General features: G+C 33.9%; 1 protein-coding gene across 1 annotated transcript; it reads left to right on the plus strand.

The window, feature by feature from the left end:
- Nucleotides 1-8,439: 8,439 nt before the first annotated feature.
- On the plus strand, nt 8,440-12,594 carry LOC107918703 (myb family transcription factor MOF1). The gene is made up of 6 exons (XM_016848287.2): nt 8,440-9,331; nt 9,417-9,493; nt 9,595-9,631; nt 10,181-10,331; nt 10,547-10,820; nt 12,076-12,594. Exons 1-6 carry the CDS (start codon nt 9,205-9,207, stop codon nt 12,364-12,366), a joined length of 957 nt encoding a protein of 318 aa, XP_016703776.1. The 5' UTR covers nt 8,440-9,204; the 3' UTR covers nt 12,367-12,594.
- The last annotated feature ends 8,340 nt before the right edge of the window (nt 12,595-20,934 follow it).

Genomic DNA, 20,934 nt, shown 5'->3' on the forward strand with positions numbered 1-20,934 from the left:
TTTTGGATGAGTGTCTTTGTTCATTTTTATAGCCAAGGTAAAATAGATCCTAGAGGAAAAAAAAAGAAAAAAGTCTTTGTTAGTTATGTTTCTAATAAAAAATGATATAAATGTCATGACTCGATTGATAGAAATATGGCTATTACCATGCATGTCATTTTTTTGAGGCACAACCTTTCTTTGGTTCTCATCTTTAATGAGGGAATTATCAGAAGGAAGATTTGATAACTGATTAAGAAGAGATTAGGAATAAACAATATAGGGACTTTAATAATAGGCATTATGAAATTATGGATAACACAAAAATGAATGATGTTGATAAAAGGGAATCTAAGTGTAGAGCCTAATCATGAGAATAGAAAATAAACAAATGAGTTATTGGTTTACTTAAGAAGAAATTGAAATTAAGAAAGTGGACTACATCAGATTCATCACAAGAATCTAACTCATAGGACCATGTAAAAATTCCAAGTAAATCTCTTGAATTAAGCAATAAAGTTTCTGATTTAGATATTCCAATTGCTAAAAAATGTGTTAAAATTATTGTCAAATATCCTTTGCCTAAATTTGTGTCCTATAAAGCCTTTGTCTCTGACATTCTCAACCTTTGTTTCATGTCTTAATACTTGGGAAATACCAAAAAGATATGCAAAAAACCTTACAAGTTCCTAACTAGAAGGAGGCTATTTTAAAAGAGTTGTATGCCCTTGAAAAAGTGGTACATGAAAAGTAGTGGAATTACATATAAGGAAAAAACAATGGATTGTAAATGAATGTTCACAACCAAATTCAGATCTGATGGATCTTTAGACAAACACAAAGCTTTGTTGGTGGATAAAGGGTACACTCAAACATACGAGATAAGTTATCATGAGACATTTGCTCTGGTAGCTAAGGTAAATTCTATTGGATTTTTCTTTTTTTTTATCTATTGTAATTAATCTTAATTAGTCTTTATAGTAGTTAGATGAGAAAAATGTTATCCTAAATAGGAAGCTAGAAGAAGTTTACATGGATCCTCTTTTAGGTTTTGAAGAAAAAATTGGAACTCAAGTATGTAAGCTCAGAAAGTCTGTGTATGGTCTAAAACAATCTCCTCGAGCATAGCTTAAACGATTCACTTAATTTGATAAAAACATGGCTACAAATGTGCGAATGTTTTGATATTTCTGGAAGGAGAAATGGAAAAACATAGCTTAAATGGTTCACTTAGTTCTCTCTCAATCTAGATTGATAAGTCTTTTTACGGTCTTATTAAACTATAAGGAGAATATTAAATGAGTTTTTTACGGTCTTTTTACAGCCTCTAAATGTGTGAATGTTTAACGTTAAAATTATGCAAATAAATATAAATTAAGTGCGGTATCTACAAGTGAATAGGTCAAATTGTAATATAGTTTTATTTACAATGAAACACTTGGTAAGTGTTCCGCCCCCAATCGTCTTCACATCGGAATAGAAAAGATTTGACTAAAAGAACATAAAAGAAAAGAAAACTAAAAGTTGAATAAAATTGCCTCTGTCTAAAACTGCACACCATCTTGGTGACCCTAGAATTACTTATATAGGCTTCAGGCTACTTGGTGACCACTCAACCCTAGATATATTTAGATATTGATTAATACAATATGCTCTTAAATAGCAAGGGTCTAAATATAGAAATATCCCAAGTGTGCCATTCAGGAATTCAGCTTTATTTTGGACTGCCATCGTCACATCGTTATGACGTGGGAAGACTCTTCCTCATGGCGACGTCAGTGTGAATTTCCTCCTAAGATCATCCTATCTTCGTGACGAAGGAAGACTCCTCATCACAACATGGAGTGCTTTTCCAGCCTTGGCAGTTTCGTCGGTCCATATTGCAACACGAGCTTCCTTGTATCGTGGCCTAACGATCATTCCTTATATTCTTGGACCTGAATTGGCACCCTACACACTTAATTAGCCAGTCAATTACTCCCAAGGCGCGAGTTGGCCTTACGGGTCATAAAAATGGTAAAAAATGCGTAAAAACACTTATTTTATTAATATTTAGTTCCTAACCTACTAATATTGAAAATGAAACAATTAATTATAAAATGCCAAGAAAAGAAGCTTGTTAAGTGCCAAAATGTACTTAAACTACCACTACAATTGGCGACAGGTTAGTTGCCAAAACTGTAATGTATTTCTCTACTAATATGAACTCGAATCGAGCTAATGAGATATGTAGTAGACTAGGTATCACCAGGTTGAGTACTTGGGGAATAATCTTGGGATGCCACTCTTTCCAAAAATAGTGCATACTGGTAAATTTCAATTTACCATTGAGAAAATTCATAATAAGCTTAATGGGTGGGAGGCAAGGTCTTTATCTTTAATTGGGAGAATATCCTTTGCGAAGTCAATCTTGTAATTTCAAGTTACATCATGCAAATTGCGTATCTACCCGTTGTCGTGTGTAATGAAATTGAGAAATTGGTTTGTGGATTTATTTGGGGAGCAGTGATGAGAAACAAAAAATCGACTTTGGCCGGCTGGGATAAATGTTGTATGCCTATTGAAAAATGGCGGTCTTGGATTATAGAAGGTTTAATATCAGAATAAAGTGTTTATGCTTAAAGTGGCTTTCAACATTATTTCTGATAGAGATGCTTTTAGGGTTAAAGTTTCTAGGAATAAATATGGGGTGATTAGTAGATATGTAACACCCTATACCTGACCCGGTCGTTGAGTTCAAGTTACGAGATGCCACATTCGTTGCTAGAGCTACTACAATCTTGATTCAATTCAATTCAAAAGTTTATACATACTATTATGTTTAATATATAACCACGACATGTTATTTAATCAATACTGAGGTTTATATAAACTTACGAAAGCTCTTTTGGCAACCCAAGGTCGAGTGAGGATTAAAATGTAAAATACACAAAACTATCAAGTTGGCATAACAACATTAGGGTATCACTTCGCAACTTCAAACAAACAGTGAGTATGGCAGCCATGCTAGGGGCCTGAAGTCGTGACGTCACTTACTATTTCCAATGTAAAAATTTGTACATTTAAACCATTTCAATTACTTATGCCAATCCCATATATGTATTTAACAATTCATGTACTTTAAAATCAAACTACATTGCCAATTCAAGATTTCAAAATGACCATTTCGATACAAAACCGGCTCTAAACCCTAGGTACATGCCATATATCGAAACATAAAGGAAGTATACAAATATTGTTGAGCCAAGAGTTGTAGACCGAATGCTGAATCATTCCTCGAGTTTTTGAGATCTACTATACATGTGCACGAAATAAACAAATAGTACGTTGAGCGATAAAGCTTAGTAGTAGTTTCATTATTCAAGTCAATAATGTAATCTAACTAGCATGTCAAAAGATTCATTCAATATACCATTAACCACCAACATCTTCAACTAATATATCATGATTCATATACTATGATCTACACCAAAAACTTCAATTGTGCATATCCATTCAAACTTTAGTTCATATATCAACTTTATGTAACAATTCATTTGACAATTTCATATAACATATCATATCATATTATTTAACAATAAGGCACGTTTACTTTCATTTCATAACATGCCAATTACTCATTCTTTAACTCATTTCATTCTTGAATCTATTGATTCATTTCGTTTCCATATCAGCCCTCAAGGCTCGTAATCATCGGTTCACATGATCTTTCACATGTTATATTTAGTCATGTTTCACATATATGCATATACCATTTCATATTATCATTTCAAGTTAATATCAATTATCAAGTTCATGTTTTATAATCCTTATTAGTCAGACTCGAACTCAAGACAGATATACGAATCATCCAACCAACACACCAATCTGGCACCTCAGTGCATCATCAAATAAACCAAAGTAAATATACTGGCACATAGTGTATCATCGAATAAACCGAAGTAAATATATTGGCACATAGTGCATCATCGGATACACCAAAGTAAATATGATGGCATGAAATGAATTATTGGATAAACCGAAGTATAAACTCATACAGATTCTAATCCTATGATATGCCAACTATATCTGATTCTACCCGAATAGTTAATAGGGTACTAATGATCCAATTACATTAAATTTACATGTTCATATATCGAAGTTTCATACCATTTTCATATCACATATCATATATCACAATTACATTTCATGCTTGGTTATACCATGTTCATTTCAACTCTATTCACAACATTTCATCTTACCACATATGAATCCATTTGTAACATCCATGCATGTATATAAATGTATTATTTGAACAATTTGTAATATTTTTAAGTGTTACAATGGAACACTCATAATATTCCGAGGATCAAACCCAAGAGAGTTTGGGGACAAGGTGATTAATGTGAGAAAAGCATGCAAATAAGAAGTCTAGCTAACTACTCGCCAAGTATCATATTATGACAAATCATATTCAATGGGGTTAATTAGACTAATTGACTAGCTAAAACTAAAAATGACTAAATTACAAAATAGTTAAAATAAAAAAAATTAACAATTTAATGAACACAAGTGTTGGTTGACTTCCATGTTGCTGATTAATTTTTGAATTAGGGATCTAAAAGGCTTAAACTTCTAATTGGTTCAATTTTACCTCTCAGTTACCATTTGACCAAATTAGACGATTTAGTTCGATTTATCTCTTGACCTCAACAAACTAAATTGAGACATCCAAATTGGTCCTCAATAGGCTCTACTCTTGATCCCACGTACCTAAGTATTCACTTAGAGTTGTCAATTCGAAGTTTTAAAGTTTATTCGATTTAGTTCAATTTTTACGATTTAATCTTTATACCAAAAACTAACCAAGCAACGCTTCCATCAACCAACCACCATAGATTTTGTTACCACTCATCATCATGCAAATAACAATCAAACACATGTTTAAATAATTAAATAGAATAAACACAAAAGCAAGGTCAGAGGAAGCTTTGGAATTTTTTGATGGATACTTTGAAGAAGATGATGACAGCAACAATGGAGGTGGAAACATAGCCAAAGTTAAGATTTTTATGCTTAGGAAGGTAATTAAAACTGAAATATATTGAAAGATTTGAATAGAAATCAAAATACAAAGTTAAACTTGAGTCCTGCAAAGAAAGTGAAAAGCTATAGTAAAAACTAACTAAACTACCAACCACACCAAGTAAGCTCAGAAAAGTAAATGACCTAAACCTAATAATAGAGAAGAAACTAACAACTAAGTTAAAAGATGAAAGAAAATTGGCTCCTTTAAGTTGATAGCCAAAAGGGTCTTTTAACATATGATAAATTCAACCCTAACATTGACAAAATTGCCCTTAATATATATGTGTTGACTTGGATTGGTGTTGGATAAAAGACTATCCTTGCAATATTTTTCTCCCCATTAGGCAACAGAGCCACAACATCCGCGTTTCAGTGTTGTGACACTCTTGACAGTGGAAAAATTGTGGCTTTGGAGGTTCTTGATATCGCGACATCCACTGACCGGTATCACAACACCCCTGATGATGACCATTATTTTCCCATTTCACAACCTTTAGTGAAATCACGACCTTAGGTGTTGTGTCACAACTTTGGGCTCAATGTCGCAACACAACACCTCAATGTCACGACTCTATTGACAATCTGCTCTAGGTTGATTTCTCGTTGAAGTCTTGCACCCTTAAGGCAAAGGGACTTGATGTCAATACATCCATAGCATGAATATTGAGACACCCACGTTGAATGCTATTTTCCTCAAGGTCAAGTCATTGTCATCTCCCTACACCAACTTAAACACATCGTTAGGTTCCTCATAACACCATTTTGCCAATTTGGATTTCAAAAGGAGTAAAACTAAGCAAAAATTATTATTAATGATAAAAACTAAAAGTCAATAAAAGTACATAAAAGACTCGTAAATTTCTTGAGAATAAACTACTCGAGTGTTCTAGAGAGCCTAATTTAACTATCAAATTATGATAGAACAGTATATTGGAAAATTTGGAAAAATAGAAATGACTTTGTTTTTGGTGATAGTAGTATGGGTTATATGGCTATGAAGAATGGATTTCTTGCTTGCTCTAAACATATTCAAAAAGAAAAGTTAATAACAGGATCCCACTGTTCCAAGATTTTGAGATGGAAAAGACCGATTTTGGGATGGATCAAGCTCAATTTTGATGTTGTTGTTTTAGTTGAACGAGAGAATATCTTTTTTGGCGGCCTATTGCGTGATCATGAGGATCGATGGATTTGTGGCTACTATCAAAATATAGGATTTTGTGTTGTTATCCAAGCTAAGGCTTAGTCGTTAACTGAAGGTCTTAAGCTAGCATGGGCTTTGGGTTTTAAGAACATTGAAGTGGAGGGTGACTGCTTACTGCTTGTTAACTTGCTGCAAAGGAAGCATAATGAGGATGGGGAAGACATTTTATTTCACTATTTGAGGATGATTTGTCATAGGTCTTGGATAGTTGCTAGAAGCCATATTGTGATAGGTGTTAATAGAACAATTGATGCTTTGGCTAAGCTGTAGATTTCTAATTCATAGGAGGCTATTATCTTCAAACACCCCCTAATGCAATGGTTTGCCTTGTAGAGGGCGACAAAGAAGGAAGTTTTAGTGTTGAAGTGAGAACTTGTAACTACACATAAGTTAATTTTAGTTTTATTTTCTTTAAAAAAAAGGACGAGCTATAATTTTTTATTTTATTACGAGCTATAATTTTTTATTTTATTTTATGTATTATGCAATATGTATTATACGAAAAATAAATATATTATATAATAAATATAAAATTTATGTTAAATTATTTAGGCTTAATGACAAATTTCGCCACTACGTTTGGATGTTTTGTCAAAATGGTCCTAATTGTATTTTTGAATTTTTTTTTACCATCAACCTTTGTTATTTTTTTTCAATTTACTTTTTCTAACAGATTTAATGAAAGTACTGTTAAAAAAAAGTTAAAGGGGATAATGTGGAATTTTATATGTGAAATATTTTTAATGAGATGTAATTTATTACTTAGATAACCCAATAAGATAATTACATGTGGAAAATCAATAAAATAAATAAATAATACATTAAATTAAAAAAAGCTCTTAATTTAAAGAAAATAAACGTAATTATTTAAAAAAAATTAACTCAGTAGAAAAACTTCTCAGTAAACAAACATATGAAAGATTGAAATGTTTTGAAAGAAAAGAAAATTTGAACCTTGAATTTATTCATTAAATCTGTTAGAGAAAGAAGATTGAAAAAAAGAATAAAGGTGGATAGCAAAAAAATACTTAAAAATATAATTAAGACCATTTTGACAAAACATGCATATGTTAATAGCTAAATTTGTCATTAAACCGATTATTTATATTTACCAAAAAAAATTAATACAACAAAAAATTATCTTCTAGTGGTAAAAGAAAAGTATATATACAAAATTACAAAATAGTAAATAAAAAGTATATTTTAAAAATTAAAAATAAATTATTTAATTAAATAAACTCGAATTAATTATTTACACATTCAACTTAAACAAATAAATAAAATATCAACACTATATGTAAACTCAGTTCCAATATGATTCAAACATTACCCAACCAGACTTCACACTCTGCGGTTTTACATTATTTTGCTCGGTTAGGTTAGTCTCCACTCTTCCATTATAATAACTATCTTATCAGAGGCAACTTTTTAAATAAATTTTGTAACATACTACTCTTAATTTCATGTTAGAAGACATTATCAATACCAACTAAAGCAGTATACAATTCCCCCAAAACCATTGACCTCTAATTAATGAAATATTCATATAAAGAAGACATTATCCATCCAAACCCGTAATTTTTACATTGGAAAAACCATTCTTACTAATAATAGTTAAAATGGTATGTATATTAAACTTGATTTAATATTAATGTAATGTATAATTTTATATATAATTTTTAATTTTATGTAATTTTATATATAAAATTTTGATTTAATGAAATATGTATTATTAATATATATAATTATATTAAATTAAAATTTATATATCATAATTTTCAGGCTTCGACTAAGTTACAGTTATTTAGGGCAGTAGGACATCCTTAGTGTAGGAGGTGCCATGGAATCCTGATAAAAAAAATTGAGTTAAATAATTATTTAAAATAAAAAGATTATTAATATGACTATATTTATATACAGAAATGTTTAATGATAAGAATGATAAATTGGGTCAAATTGACTAAAACAAAAAACAAGAAACATATAATAGACAACTACCATTTGAAAACAAGGGTAAAAGCGTCAGGATAGAAGCTTTTCCTTTAAGACAGCACAGTAAAGGGGTGCGCTTACCGTGTCACTTTCCGTGTGTGGAAAAAAAATCTGTCCCAAAGAAACAAAAAAAGCATACAAAATTGTGATAGTAATACAAATATATATAAATATGTACTCATGGCGTCTTTTGTGATGATAGGAAGTTGGCAGTATTATAGAGGAATATATGAAGTAAATAAATACATAAATATTTTGTCTTTTTTTCTTTTTGTATGGAAAATAGAGCTTATAGGCTCTATATTATATACAGGAAGAGGGAAGCAAAAGGTCAATGTAAAGCAGTTGGGTATAGGGGTAATGATTTCAGGGAAGGCAGATCAGAGAACTCGTGAGAGTTCTTAATTTTTATTATCATTATTTTTTATTTAATTCAATTGGGGGTTTGAAAGTTTTTTTCTTATATAAAATATTATTTTTGGTCTTTGTTGATTTTGTGTATCTCTGAAAGTGTGCAGAGATTAGAGAGTATTAGAAACAGAAGAAAGGCAGCAGTTTGCAGGTATTATCAGTGCTTCTTAAGGAATTTTACAGTGCCTTGTTCGTCTTATTCCTTTCCTCGTGATCTTTCTTGTTCTCTTTCCTCTGCCTTTTTCTTTTGTTTTATATTTCTTTTTTCTTCAAGGGGCTTCTGCACTTAGTGTCTTTCTTGCTGCTTTGTACCTAGACAATTCCAACAACATTGAAACAACCCAGGGTTTTCCAGTTCCAGGAGTTTTTATCATAAAAACATTTACCACTAAAACCTGAAACATAGGTCCTTTTTTCTTTGTTTATCGCTAGTGATCGTATTAAGAGCCTTCAAAGCTTTCAAAGGATATACCTTGGGGGGGGTTCCCATTTGAGGGTTTTAAAGAACATAAGAACGAGAGTTTTTTTAGGAGATTGGAACATAGAAGGGAATGGGCAGTTGTGGGAGGAGTGGTGCAGTGAGGCAGTATATAAGATCAAAGGTGCCTCGTTTGAGATGGACACCTGAACTTCATCAATGTTTTGTTCAAGCTATCGAAAGGCTTGGTGGTCAAGACAGTAAGTTTCCCTTTTCTTCTTCTTCAGCTTGTTTCTTTTGGAGTTGAAATAATGGCTTTTTTTTTTGTTTGTTTCGACTTGCCAGAAGCTACGCCGAAACTTGTTCTTCAACTGATGGATGTGAAAGGACTCACCATTTCACATGTGAAAAGCCACCTTCAGGTTCATCTTTCTTTCTTCCCTTCTGGCTTTCAAATTCCTTCTTTTTTTCTCTTCCCCTTCGATCATTTTTGTTCACATGGGTTTCTTTACATTCTAACCAGATGTATCGGAGCATGAGAAGTGATCTTAGCAGACAAGGTATCTTAGCTCTTCTTTAAAAAATGTTTTTTCTTTTCTAATTTATACCCCAAATACCTTTTCCAATTCTCAGTTTTTAACTATAGAACTAACTGTTCTATATTCATCAGTGTGTGTGTGTGTTTGCATATCATTCTATGATACTTTCTTCTAATGGTTGTGTTTTGGTATAAAGGATCCAAGATCATATACTCCCTTCTTTACATAATTTTTGGTAAAAGCCTAGATGTACCACTTCATTTATTATTTCCTTTTCTCTCTTATCCATTTGATGCCAAATTAGATGTGAACAGCCATTAACTTGTTTCCTTGCCAAATCTTCCTCTATTGGCATATCTGATGAAACCCATACATCCCCATTCCTTCACTACAGCTGTTTCCAAGTGTTTTCTGAACAAACATCTCGTAAATAATATGCATGCATACTTTCCCAACTCATAACTTAGTTGGCTCTTTTCTTTTTCAATTTTCTTATTATTCTTTCATGAAGTTTTTATTTATTTATTTATTTATTGAAACTTCTGTGTTGGGGTCTGTCAAATGACACAGATAGGAGTTCAACCCATCAAAGAAGACAATCTTTTGAGAAACATGATGGTTGTGTTGATGATGTAAATGATATTATGGGTTTTCACTCAACCTCAAAGCCCATTGAAGAATCAGATTCTCATTTGATCCACTCTCCTCTTCCTTCAAAAAGGTCAGCTTAGCTTTATTCCCCCATGGGTACAGACTTTTCATATACTTAAAAAAAGAAAAGTTGATAGTGTAGTGCAAGAAACAAACAAAAGAAGATAGTATATTGCATGATCTTTTCTTATCTGCTACTACCTTTTTTTCTTTTTCTTTTAAATTTTTTCCTCTCTAAAATTCGTTTCTCATTATTATTATTTTTTTAAACCTCCTTTGCCTCAGAGCTAGAATCGAGACCAAGAGTTCAATCTCTGATCAGAATCTGCAATGCAGCCAAGGAGTATGTGAGAGAGTCTCAAATCCGTACTTTTATGATGATTATCTGCAGACAATGGCTGTTTATAAAGGAATAAAGGAAGGTAATGGTGCTTTCATATGGGAACACACCCAGTCTCACCCTCAGGCTCAAGGTCAATCCACAACCTTCTCTCTGCCACATGATCTTTACAATCTCAACTCCTTCAAATATTCAGTGGAAGAATCTGATTTCCTTAAGGTACACTAGCCAAACACCACCATTTTTTTTTCTCTCTCCCTCCCTCCCTCTCGTTTTCTCTTTATATATTTATTTTGCCAGCTTTTGTTTATGAGCTTGAGTGTAATGTTGGGTTTGGTTCCAATCAGTTCATGGAAGGCGACTTGATTTTATATAAGCTAGTTTCCACTTTCCACATTCAATGTTGGCTCTTATGACCAGTGGTAACAGGGAATATCCGTGTCTTCTAACCCTACTTGCCTCACAAAAATATAGGGTCTAGTTTCATAGTGTTTTCACTTCAACACGTCCTGTTCATGAAAAGCACTACACCACTGAAAACTAGCTATCTATATCTATATATAATATTCCCCCCCCCCTTTTCTCTCATTAGGAGGATGAACACACAGGAAACAAGAAAGAATGAAACAATATTGAACTAAAAAAAAAAAGAATGAGTGAAACAAAGCCAAAAAGGATTAAAAATTGTCTTAATTAAGTTCCTTCTTTTCTTTCTTGGTGTCCTTTCCTTTTGTGTCAGCGATGTATATATATAGACTGAGAATAAGCATATTCTCAATCTTAAGTTAAAAGGAAAGAATTTTTTTTTAAATTCTTTTTCCCTTTACCCCTTCATTAAAGAGAAATTCTGGGATTTTTCTTTTTCTTTTCTGGTTAGCAATTAACACTGGCTTTTTGACCTAAAAACCTTGTCATTGATGGGGTTGTTTACATACTGTGGTCCACTGTAATTCTAAATTTCCAAGGAATAGGGGACCCCCACTTCCCTCCATTTTTGGGTTTGGTTAGAATGGAAATTCAAAAATTAGCCTTAAATGCATTGGACCAGACATTACTTCTTTCAAACCAACGGTCTTTGCAGGTTAGAAAGTATTACAACACCTCACTTTATTGAATTTCATGGTTTCCAATACTTGTCCCGAGTGAGAGTGAGTAGTATAGTTAATATTTTCTATGTTTTTCAATCTATTTAAAGGATATTTACATGTTATATCCTCTTATTCATGTGCCGGAGGCAAGTGTGAGACAGCATAATTTGTCCTTATTCAACCGAGCTTTTAATTCTCTCATCTGTTTTTCCTGTATTGGTAGTAAATGTTTCTCCATACTGTAACTGGTTCTTTTCCATTAAATTTACACAGGAATGTTAAAACCATCTGATATCTTTGAATTTAAGAGTCCATCATGCATTCAAGTTTTAACATAAAAGTCCATGCAGCTGTAATTATTAATATACTTAAATTCAATCTCTCAGGTTTCCGAGGTAGATGTAGAAGATCACAAATATGTAGGCAAGCATGTCGACGACCACCCTAACGCTAGGAGACATGCAGGGAAAGACGATGAAGTAGAAGACAAAGGTGGTGGTTGTGAATTATCATTGTCACTGTCATTGCACCATCCATCTTCGCAGAGCGAAATCAGCAGCAGCAGCGAGGCATTGTCATTGGTGTCTGGGTCTAATTACAAAGACTGCTCCGGCTCCTCCTCGTGCACCCTTCGTAGTATAAACTTGGATCTATCCATTGCTCTTTGTGGCAACTGACGTTAATTTTTTTAATTCTCTTTTCAGGCATATATATATATATATCGTTTTTTACTGTTCTTTTTCCGATGTTAATCAAGCTGTTAAGTTTAGCTTTGGAGATCATCCAGGTTTTTGGATTAATTGAAATGTACCGACTTTGAATTCATAGGGATTTACGTATCGTTATAATAGTTAAACGCGAAGATCGAATTGAGGAATGGGCCGGGGTGGTTCATTTTCATTTAATATATTACTAGATTATGGCTAATAAATATATCTTATACTTGGTTGAGAAAATTTTGGTATTTTCTTGTAGTGCATTTTTTTATATTAACGTTTTATTATTTTATAAATGTTTTAAGGTTTTTAACAATTATATAGTTAATGAATGTATATAATATAGTAAGTATCAAGTAAAAACAAATGGATTTGTATTTTACATTATCATAACGATTTATTGGCATATTTTAATTTAAATTTTATAAAATGTTTTGCACAAGGAATTTTGGGTGGCGTTTAAGTCGCTTTTCTTATCGCATTTAAATGGTTTGGGTTTAAGCTCTGGTAATTAACATTCATTTACTTACTTGTAGTAGTTAGAACTTTGGATTGACATTTAAATAACAAGAATTTAAAGTTTATCATTTTTTTCTCCTTTTAATATTATAATGATTAAACATCTTATATTTAAATGATATGGGTTTAAACCTTATCATCTTTTTTCTCCTTTTAATATTACAATGATAAAAAGAACAGTGGGTGAAAGAAACATTGTGAGAAATTTCAAAAAATGATGACAATTATCATGAGAATTTAATAAGAATTATGGTAAATAAAATATAATCATCTTTGAATCAAAATGAATGTTTTTAAGCATTAAATTTCTCGTTTTTTTAAGCATTAAATTTCTCGTTTATTTATCGCATTAAAATAAAAATTCTAACAACTTATTTTTTACTACCGTACAAATAAGGGAAAAGAAAACATAACTGTATTTTAGATTTAATTTCTTGTATAAAAAGATGTTTGAATGCTGTGTATAGCAATCTTTCATAGAAAATGGTTGTTTAATTTCATATATTGTATATTTCAATTGTTTGAAAAATTGTTGAGTTTTATGAATGATGAAACATATCAAATGGTTAGTGTTGATACAAGTCTCAACAAGGGAAGAGTTAGGGAGGATAAGGTAGTAGTGCAAAGGAGGTTGATTTATCTAAAAAGGCAGAGAGCCAAAAAAAAGTACAAATGGAGGAAGGAGATTGATATGGGGGTAGAGAGGGCTAATTGCAGAGTAAAAGTGCTTAGGGTTTGCTCGTAAGGAGAAGAGGATCCATTTCTCTTCAAGTTAGAGTGTATTTATAGGAGATACCATTTGTCTGGGAATGGTGATGTAACACCCTTTACCCGTACTCAACACTGGAATAGGGTACGAGGCATTACTGTACTTTAACACAATCAAACGCACGAAAACCGGACCATAAAATTTTGTTCCAATTAAGGGCATTCAAATATATACTTAACATCCCTTATACAGGCCTACGAGGCCCTAAACATGCATCGAAAAAGATTTGGGACTAAACCGAGAACTTTTGGAACTTTCGCAACACTTAGAAAGCTTTCATGTTTTGGAGAGTCATAGGCCCGTGTGGGCAGGCTGTGTGGTCACACACGCCCGTGTGGCTTGGGACACGCCCATGTCTTCAGCCCATGTAACTCTCTGACTATGACGTCATCAACCAAATAAGGTCACACGGCCAAGGCACACGCCCCCGTCCTTAGGCCGTGTGGTGAATTAAATTCTAAAATCAGGTGTAGACTTCATACGGCCTGGGCACACGCCCATGTCCTGAAGCCGTGTCTCTCACACGGCGAAGACACACGGTCGTGTCTCTGCCCGTGTGTTTACTACTGAGCATTTTGTTTTGCATTAATTAGGGTGCAGGGGACACACGGCTGGGTCACATGCCCGTGTGGCGAGCCGTGTGTCACACACTTTCTAGACACATGCCCATGTGTCTACCCGTGTAGGCGACTTTAAGGCTATTTTCCAAGCCACTTGTCACCCTTATTTGTACAAACACCTCTATGGCTGAAATGATACCTTAACACTCATAACATAGCCTATACATGACAACTTCTCATCACATTATACTTGTTTAAAACTCCCTAATATGACAAATCAAATTTTACCAACACGCATATACGAATAAGCAATATTACTTAAACTTGTATGCATGCATTTTCATACCATCTTATACATACACAAGATATTCATAAACATTCAATCATCAATAACCATAGGCCATATCATAATAGAATTGGCACATACATACATGGATGAATAGGTTTACAACTCAATAATCATTATGAGTCATATCTCATGGCCATACATAAAATGAATCAACTGTCATTATAAGCCAACACATTTGGCTAGACCAATATGGCATATAACCAAAGACCAAGTCCCTATACATGCCATACTCAAAATGTTGAGACTAACTATACCCAAAAGATCCAATTGATAGTGTGAACGAGCCTCCGACGTCCTTTGATCCCTGAGTTAGCTTGGCGATACTACAAAGGAATGGAAGAGAGAGGGAGTAAGCATAAAGTTTAGTAAGCTTGCATGTAATTAATAAGCAATAAGAATATGCATTATCCTACACATACATAACATAACCTGACTCATCTCATTTTTAGTAATCTTTGTAATCATATCCTACCTTATTCAATTTACATAATGTTCAATAGAACTCGAGATAATAATATTTTTATTCTCATCTTACCGAAGTTTCATCATTTCGTAATCTCAATACCTACAAGATTGGCGTACATACTTGTACCTTTTCAATATGATCATACCTCGACAAATCTTTAACAAATCCTTGGACTACCCGTTAAACCATTTGGAATACTAAGGATACTCGGGATTATCATACACACAATACTATGCCAACGCCATGTCCCAGACGTGGTCTTACATGGGATCTCACATCGATGCCATATCCCAGATATAGTTTTATACGAATTCTCATTTCGACGCCATGTCCCAGATGTGGTCTTACACGAAATCTTATATCAACGCCATATCCCAGATATGGTCTTACATGATAACTCATATTGATGCCGATGCCATATCCCATATATGGTCTTATACGAGATCTCATCAACCCAATGTCATAATATTTGTACCTTAAGTATTCCTAAAGTTCAACCGGCTTTTATCACCTCAAATCTTTATCGAATAACATCAATAATACTCACGAGAAAATTATACAATTCATATAACATTAAGTGCTAAATGCATAATAAAAGTTGTATCAACCACACACAAACTTACCTCGGTACAAAAATATGGACAATTTATTGATTTAGTCCAAGATTTTGCTCTTTCCCCAGACTAGGCCCGGACTCCGTTTTTCTTAATCTATAATAGAAAATTTCACTTATTTAATTGCCACATTATTCAAAACAGCCCATAAATCATATTTTTGCAAAATTATAGTTTTGCACCTAAACTTTCACATAATTACAATTTAGCGCCTAGGCTCGTAAAATGAAATGCAACCAATTTCTTTGTTACCCAAGCATAGCCGATTCATATTCCCTCTTATAACAATCCACATTTTTCATCAAATCACATTTTTAACACCTATTTTTACATGTTTTACAAACAAGTCCTTTTAGGTGATTTCATGAAAAATTCACTTAGAAAAAGATGTTCACCTAACACCAAACTTCCATATTCCTCCATTAATCATCAAAATACATGCATGACACATATGGGTAAATTTTTTAACATAAACCCTAGCTTAAAATAATGGTAGAAATAGTTGTATCATGCTTCAATGATCTCAAAAACATCAAAAACATCAAAAACTAACACCAAAATGACTTACATGTAGAGGGTTTATTTTGCTAAAAATTTCAAGCTTCCGTGGGGTTTTCTCCTTCAAATTTTCGGTTGAGAATGGATGAAGAAGAAGATGGCCACTTGTTTTATTTTATTAGTTTTTGCGTGTGTCATCAAATACCAAGCCATGCCCATTTTTTTGACTTTTTAACTTTTCATTTATTACACTTCATGTGCAGCTATACACATATATAATGGCCTAATTACTCATTAAGGACCTCAAATTTTATGTTTTATAGCTATTTAACACCTTTAGCTAATGGAAGACAACTTTCGCACTTTATGCGATTTGGCCCTTTTCCATAAATTAAGCATCCAAACGGTAAAAATTATTAACAAAACTTTTACAAAATCATATTATCATACTATAGACCTCAAAAGAATATTAAAATAAATTTTATGGCCTCGGATTTGTGGTCCCAAAAGCACTGTTCCAACTAGGCCCAAAATCAGGATGTTACAACTCTCCCCCTTAAGGATTTTTGTCCCTGAAAATCTTACCGGTAAAGTGGTTTGGGTATTGTGTAACAGCCCGATTTAGGGCCTAGTCAGAACAGTGGTCTCGGGACCACAAATTTCAAGTTAGAAAGAAATTATTTTATTATTTTTATGAGGTTATAGTATGATTTTATTAGTGCATGAAAAATTTGGTGAGCTAATTTTAAGGTTTTCTAGCCCAATTTCGAAAAGGACAAAATCGTATAAAAGGAAAAAGTTGCATTTTAGTACCTAAATGAGTTAAATAGCTAAAGAAATTAAATTGAGGGCTTTTAAAGGGCAATTTCACCCTTTTTATTAGTGTTGGCCGGCCATGTGAATGATTTTAAGCAAATGGTCAAAGTATTAGGTGGATGATGTCATGATTTGGTGATAAATTAATGCCTAAAAGCCTAGCTATCATTTCTTTCTTCTCCATCTCTCTTCTCCACCGAAAATATCAGCAAAAATAGAGTTTTGGAGGCTGAAAACTTTCAGCAACTAAAAGCCCTCACAAGTAAGTGATCCCCACACCCTTTGTTGATGATTTTTCCATTTTTGAGACCCTTGAAGCATGAGTTTTCAAATGAGGGTGATATCTTGCAAAATGGTCAAGAGTTTAGAGTGTTGACATGAAAGGATTTGCGATGTTTATTGAGTTTGTATGGAGGAATATGAGTCCTAGTTGTGTTATAAACAACTTTTGAAAAATGTGTTAGCATGAAAACACCTAAAAGGACTATTTTGCATAAGTTGTAAAATAGTTAATAAGCATGTGAAATAGTGAGAATTTGAAGTTGCTATAAGAGTAAAAATAGTTCAGTTATGCCTAAGATACAAAGAAATTCGATGAAAATCAATTTTCGAGCATGGGGGCAAAATGGTTATTTTACCAAAGATGTGAATTTATAATTGTCTAATTGTAATTAGTGACTAAATGAGTGTATATTGCTATTATAGATCAAGATTTACCAAATCAGAACCTAGATCGGGGGAAGGCCAAGCAAACCGACTAAACCGAATATCCAAGTACTTTTTGTTAACCGAGGTAAGTTGTATGTAAATGATACAACTACACTGTTAATACTTGTATTCATATTGCCATTGAATTGATATTGTATGAGTTGTTGAGTTATGAATTGAGAATGTCTAGTCATATTTGAGATAATAGAAATATTCCGTTGAAACATTAGGATACGAACTGGATATTCGTGCCAAGGCATTGGGTGATTTGTGCACCAGTGTAAGATGTGTCTGGGACATGCTTCGGCCACATTATGAGAGCTAGTGTAAGACCATGTCTGGGACATGGCATCAGCATCCAGTCGAGGGCTAGTGTAAGACATGTCTGGGACATCCATCATCCATACTATGATAGCCAGTGTAAGACCATGTCTGGGATGTGGCACCGGCACAGAGATGAGTGCCAGTGTAAGACATGTCTGGGACATGCATTGGCCTCGACAGAGATAGCTAGTTTAAGACGTGTCTGGGACACACATCGGCTAAGAGTTGTGCTAGTGTAGGACATGTCTGGGACATGCATCAGCACGCGTATATGAGAGCCAGTGTAAGACCATGTCTGGGACATGGCATCGGTAATATATCCCATGTTGAAGATTCATAGAATATCTAGTAGTATTCCAAACGTTTCAATGATGAGAGTTATAGATCAATTTCGATAAAGAAAGAATAATTATGTTGTGAGTGGTATAGGTACCTATATGGTAAGCATGAGTAACGAGCTTAATTTAGAGAATGTGACTCGAGTAAATGATAATGAGTAAGTTAAATTATGTTTACCTTTGAGCTATAAGTATGATGACTAATGGTGAGATTGTTGTTATATATTTATTCACATGCAACTTACTAAACTTTATGCTTACCCTCTTTCCTTTCCCTCTTCTTTCAGTGTTATCAAGCTAGCTTAAGGATCCCTTAACGTCAGAGATATCGATCACACTATCAGCCGTAATACTTGGTATAGTTTGATTTATATTTTTGAAAGTGGCATGTATAGGGCTATACTAGGATGTTGTATTAAGAGAATCGTTCATGTATTTTGGCTTAAGTCAAAAGCCCTTCATTTTGTAATCAAGCCTGGAATAATGGCTATTATTCATTTTGAGGAATGCATATAATGTTCTTTCTACGAATGAATTAGTGCCCATTGCGATGAGATTTATATATTGAAATGATCTTGTGTAGGTTGTGCAAATGGGTGACAAAAGGGCTCGGGAAATAGCCTAGTTTGTCCGCACGGGTAAGACACATGGGCGTGTGTCTAGGCCGTGGGTGACACACAGCTCACGCCCATGGGCGTGTGTTATGGTCGTGCGCCCCCTGCACTTAAATTTTTAAAGTCACTTTAGCACACGGGTAGGCCACACGGGCGTGTGTCCATGCCGTGTCATAAAGTCAGTGTGCATGCTAGTAGTACACGGGCAAGAGACACGGCCATGTGTGTCGACTGTGTTAATGACACGATTATAGGGCACGGGTGTGTGCTTGGGCCGTGTGGTTTTGGCAGAATGCCCAGGTTTTCAGACACGGGTTTGGGACACGGGCGTGTGGAGCTTTGTTGCATGAAATTTTTCTAAGTTCTTCATGAGTTCTCGATTACGTTCCGAACCACCCCGGATGAACGTTTTGGGCTTGTAAGCCCATGTTAGGGGCAGATTGTTTATGAAAAGAAAAGTTTTAAATTATTTGAGATTTCAAGGCCCAGTTTCATTTAGTTAGTTGAGTTTAAGTTAGGTAGCACCACGAACCCCATCCTAGCGTTGGATACGGGCGAGGGGTGTTACATATTGTGCTCTCATAGTTTCATTGGGTTCCCATATAGCCTCTTTAACCCCATGCCTTTTCCACAAAACTTTCACAAGAGCAATACTTTTATTTCTCAATTGCTTGACTTCCCGACCTAAAATCTTAACCGGTTCTTCACCATAAGTCATATCTGGTCGCATCTCAACCTCTGTCGGTGTAATCACATGTGAAGTGTAACACCCTTAACCCGTAACCATCACCGGAATAGGTTAAGAGGCATTATCGGACTTATAACTCAGTCCAGAACGATAATTTATCAAATAACATTACAATTCAATTAATATAACTCTTTCACATTCATTATATACTTAAATCAAGTATACAAAGTCTTAATCATGCATTTGGGACTAAATTGATAACATATAAAATGTTTGAACTTATAAATTTTTCAACATTTCAAATATCACATGCCCGTGTTGTAACACCCCGAACCCGAGACCGTCACCGGAGTCGAACACGAGGTGTTAACAGACTTTAAACCACTTATAAAAAAAATTTCCCAGACACTGCCAATCTACGTACTAGTTGCTTTAAAAATCATATCTTGAGTTCAGAAACTCGGAATCCAGTTCCGTAAATTTTCCCTGAAACTAGACTCATATGCCCATCTACATATTTTTTTCTAGAATTTTTGGTTGGGCAAATTAGTACAGTTTATTAGTCAAAGTATCCCATGTTACAGGGATCGACTACACTGACCTTTGCGCATTACGACTTGGATATCTCCCTGTACAGGGCTTAAATACTGATTCCGTTTGTTTCTATAGAAACTAGACTCAGAGAGGAATCTATAAATATATGTCTTGACTCCTAATTGTCTCTGGTTAATTTATAATGAATTTCCAAAGTCGGAACAGGAAATCCAGAAACCGTTCTGGCCCTATCTCACAAGAACCTGATATCTCTTAACATACTGTCCATATGACCGTTTCGTTACTTTCCTATGAAAATAGATTCATCAAGGTTCGTTTACATAATTTATTCACTATTTAATTCCATTCCTACTATTTTTAGTGATTTTCCAAATCTACATCACTGCTGCTGTCAGCATCTGCCTTTAAGGTAGACTTTACCTATTTCATAGTTTCCATGATTCAACTAGCCCTTTTAGCATAAATAGCACGAATTATGATAGTGATTAACCATTCCCATGGCCAATCCTTGTTAAGCATATCCACACCTCTCAATAACCATGTCCATACCAAATGATTATAACATTATACTCAAACATATATAAGCCATTTTCGCATGGCTATCCAAAATTATACAAGTCCAAAGGGTCCATGACCCTCAACAAAAAGGGTAGTCCTATACATGCCATTTCGAAGTTCAACCAAAATTGTACCAAAAGGGGGGGCTTTGAT

Source organism: Gossypium hirsutum, chromosome A01, assembly GCF_007990345.1.
Source record: "Gossypium hirsutum isolate 1008001.06 chromosome A01, Gossypium_hirsutum_v2.1, whole genome shotgun sequence".
Lineage (NCBI taxonomy): Eukaryota > Viridiplantae > Streptophyta > Magnoliopsida > Malvales > Malvaceae > Gossypium > Gossypium hirsutum.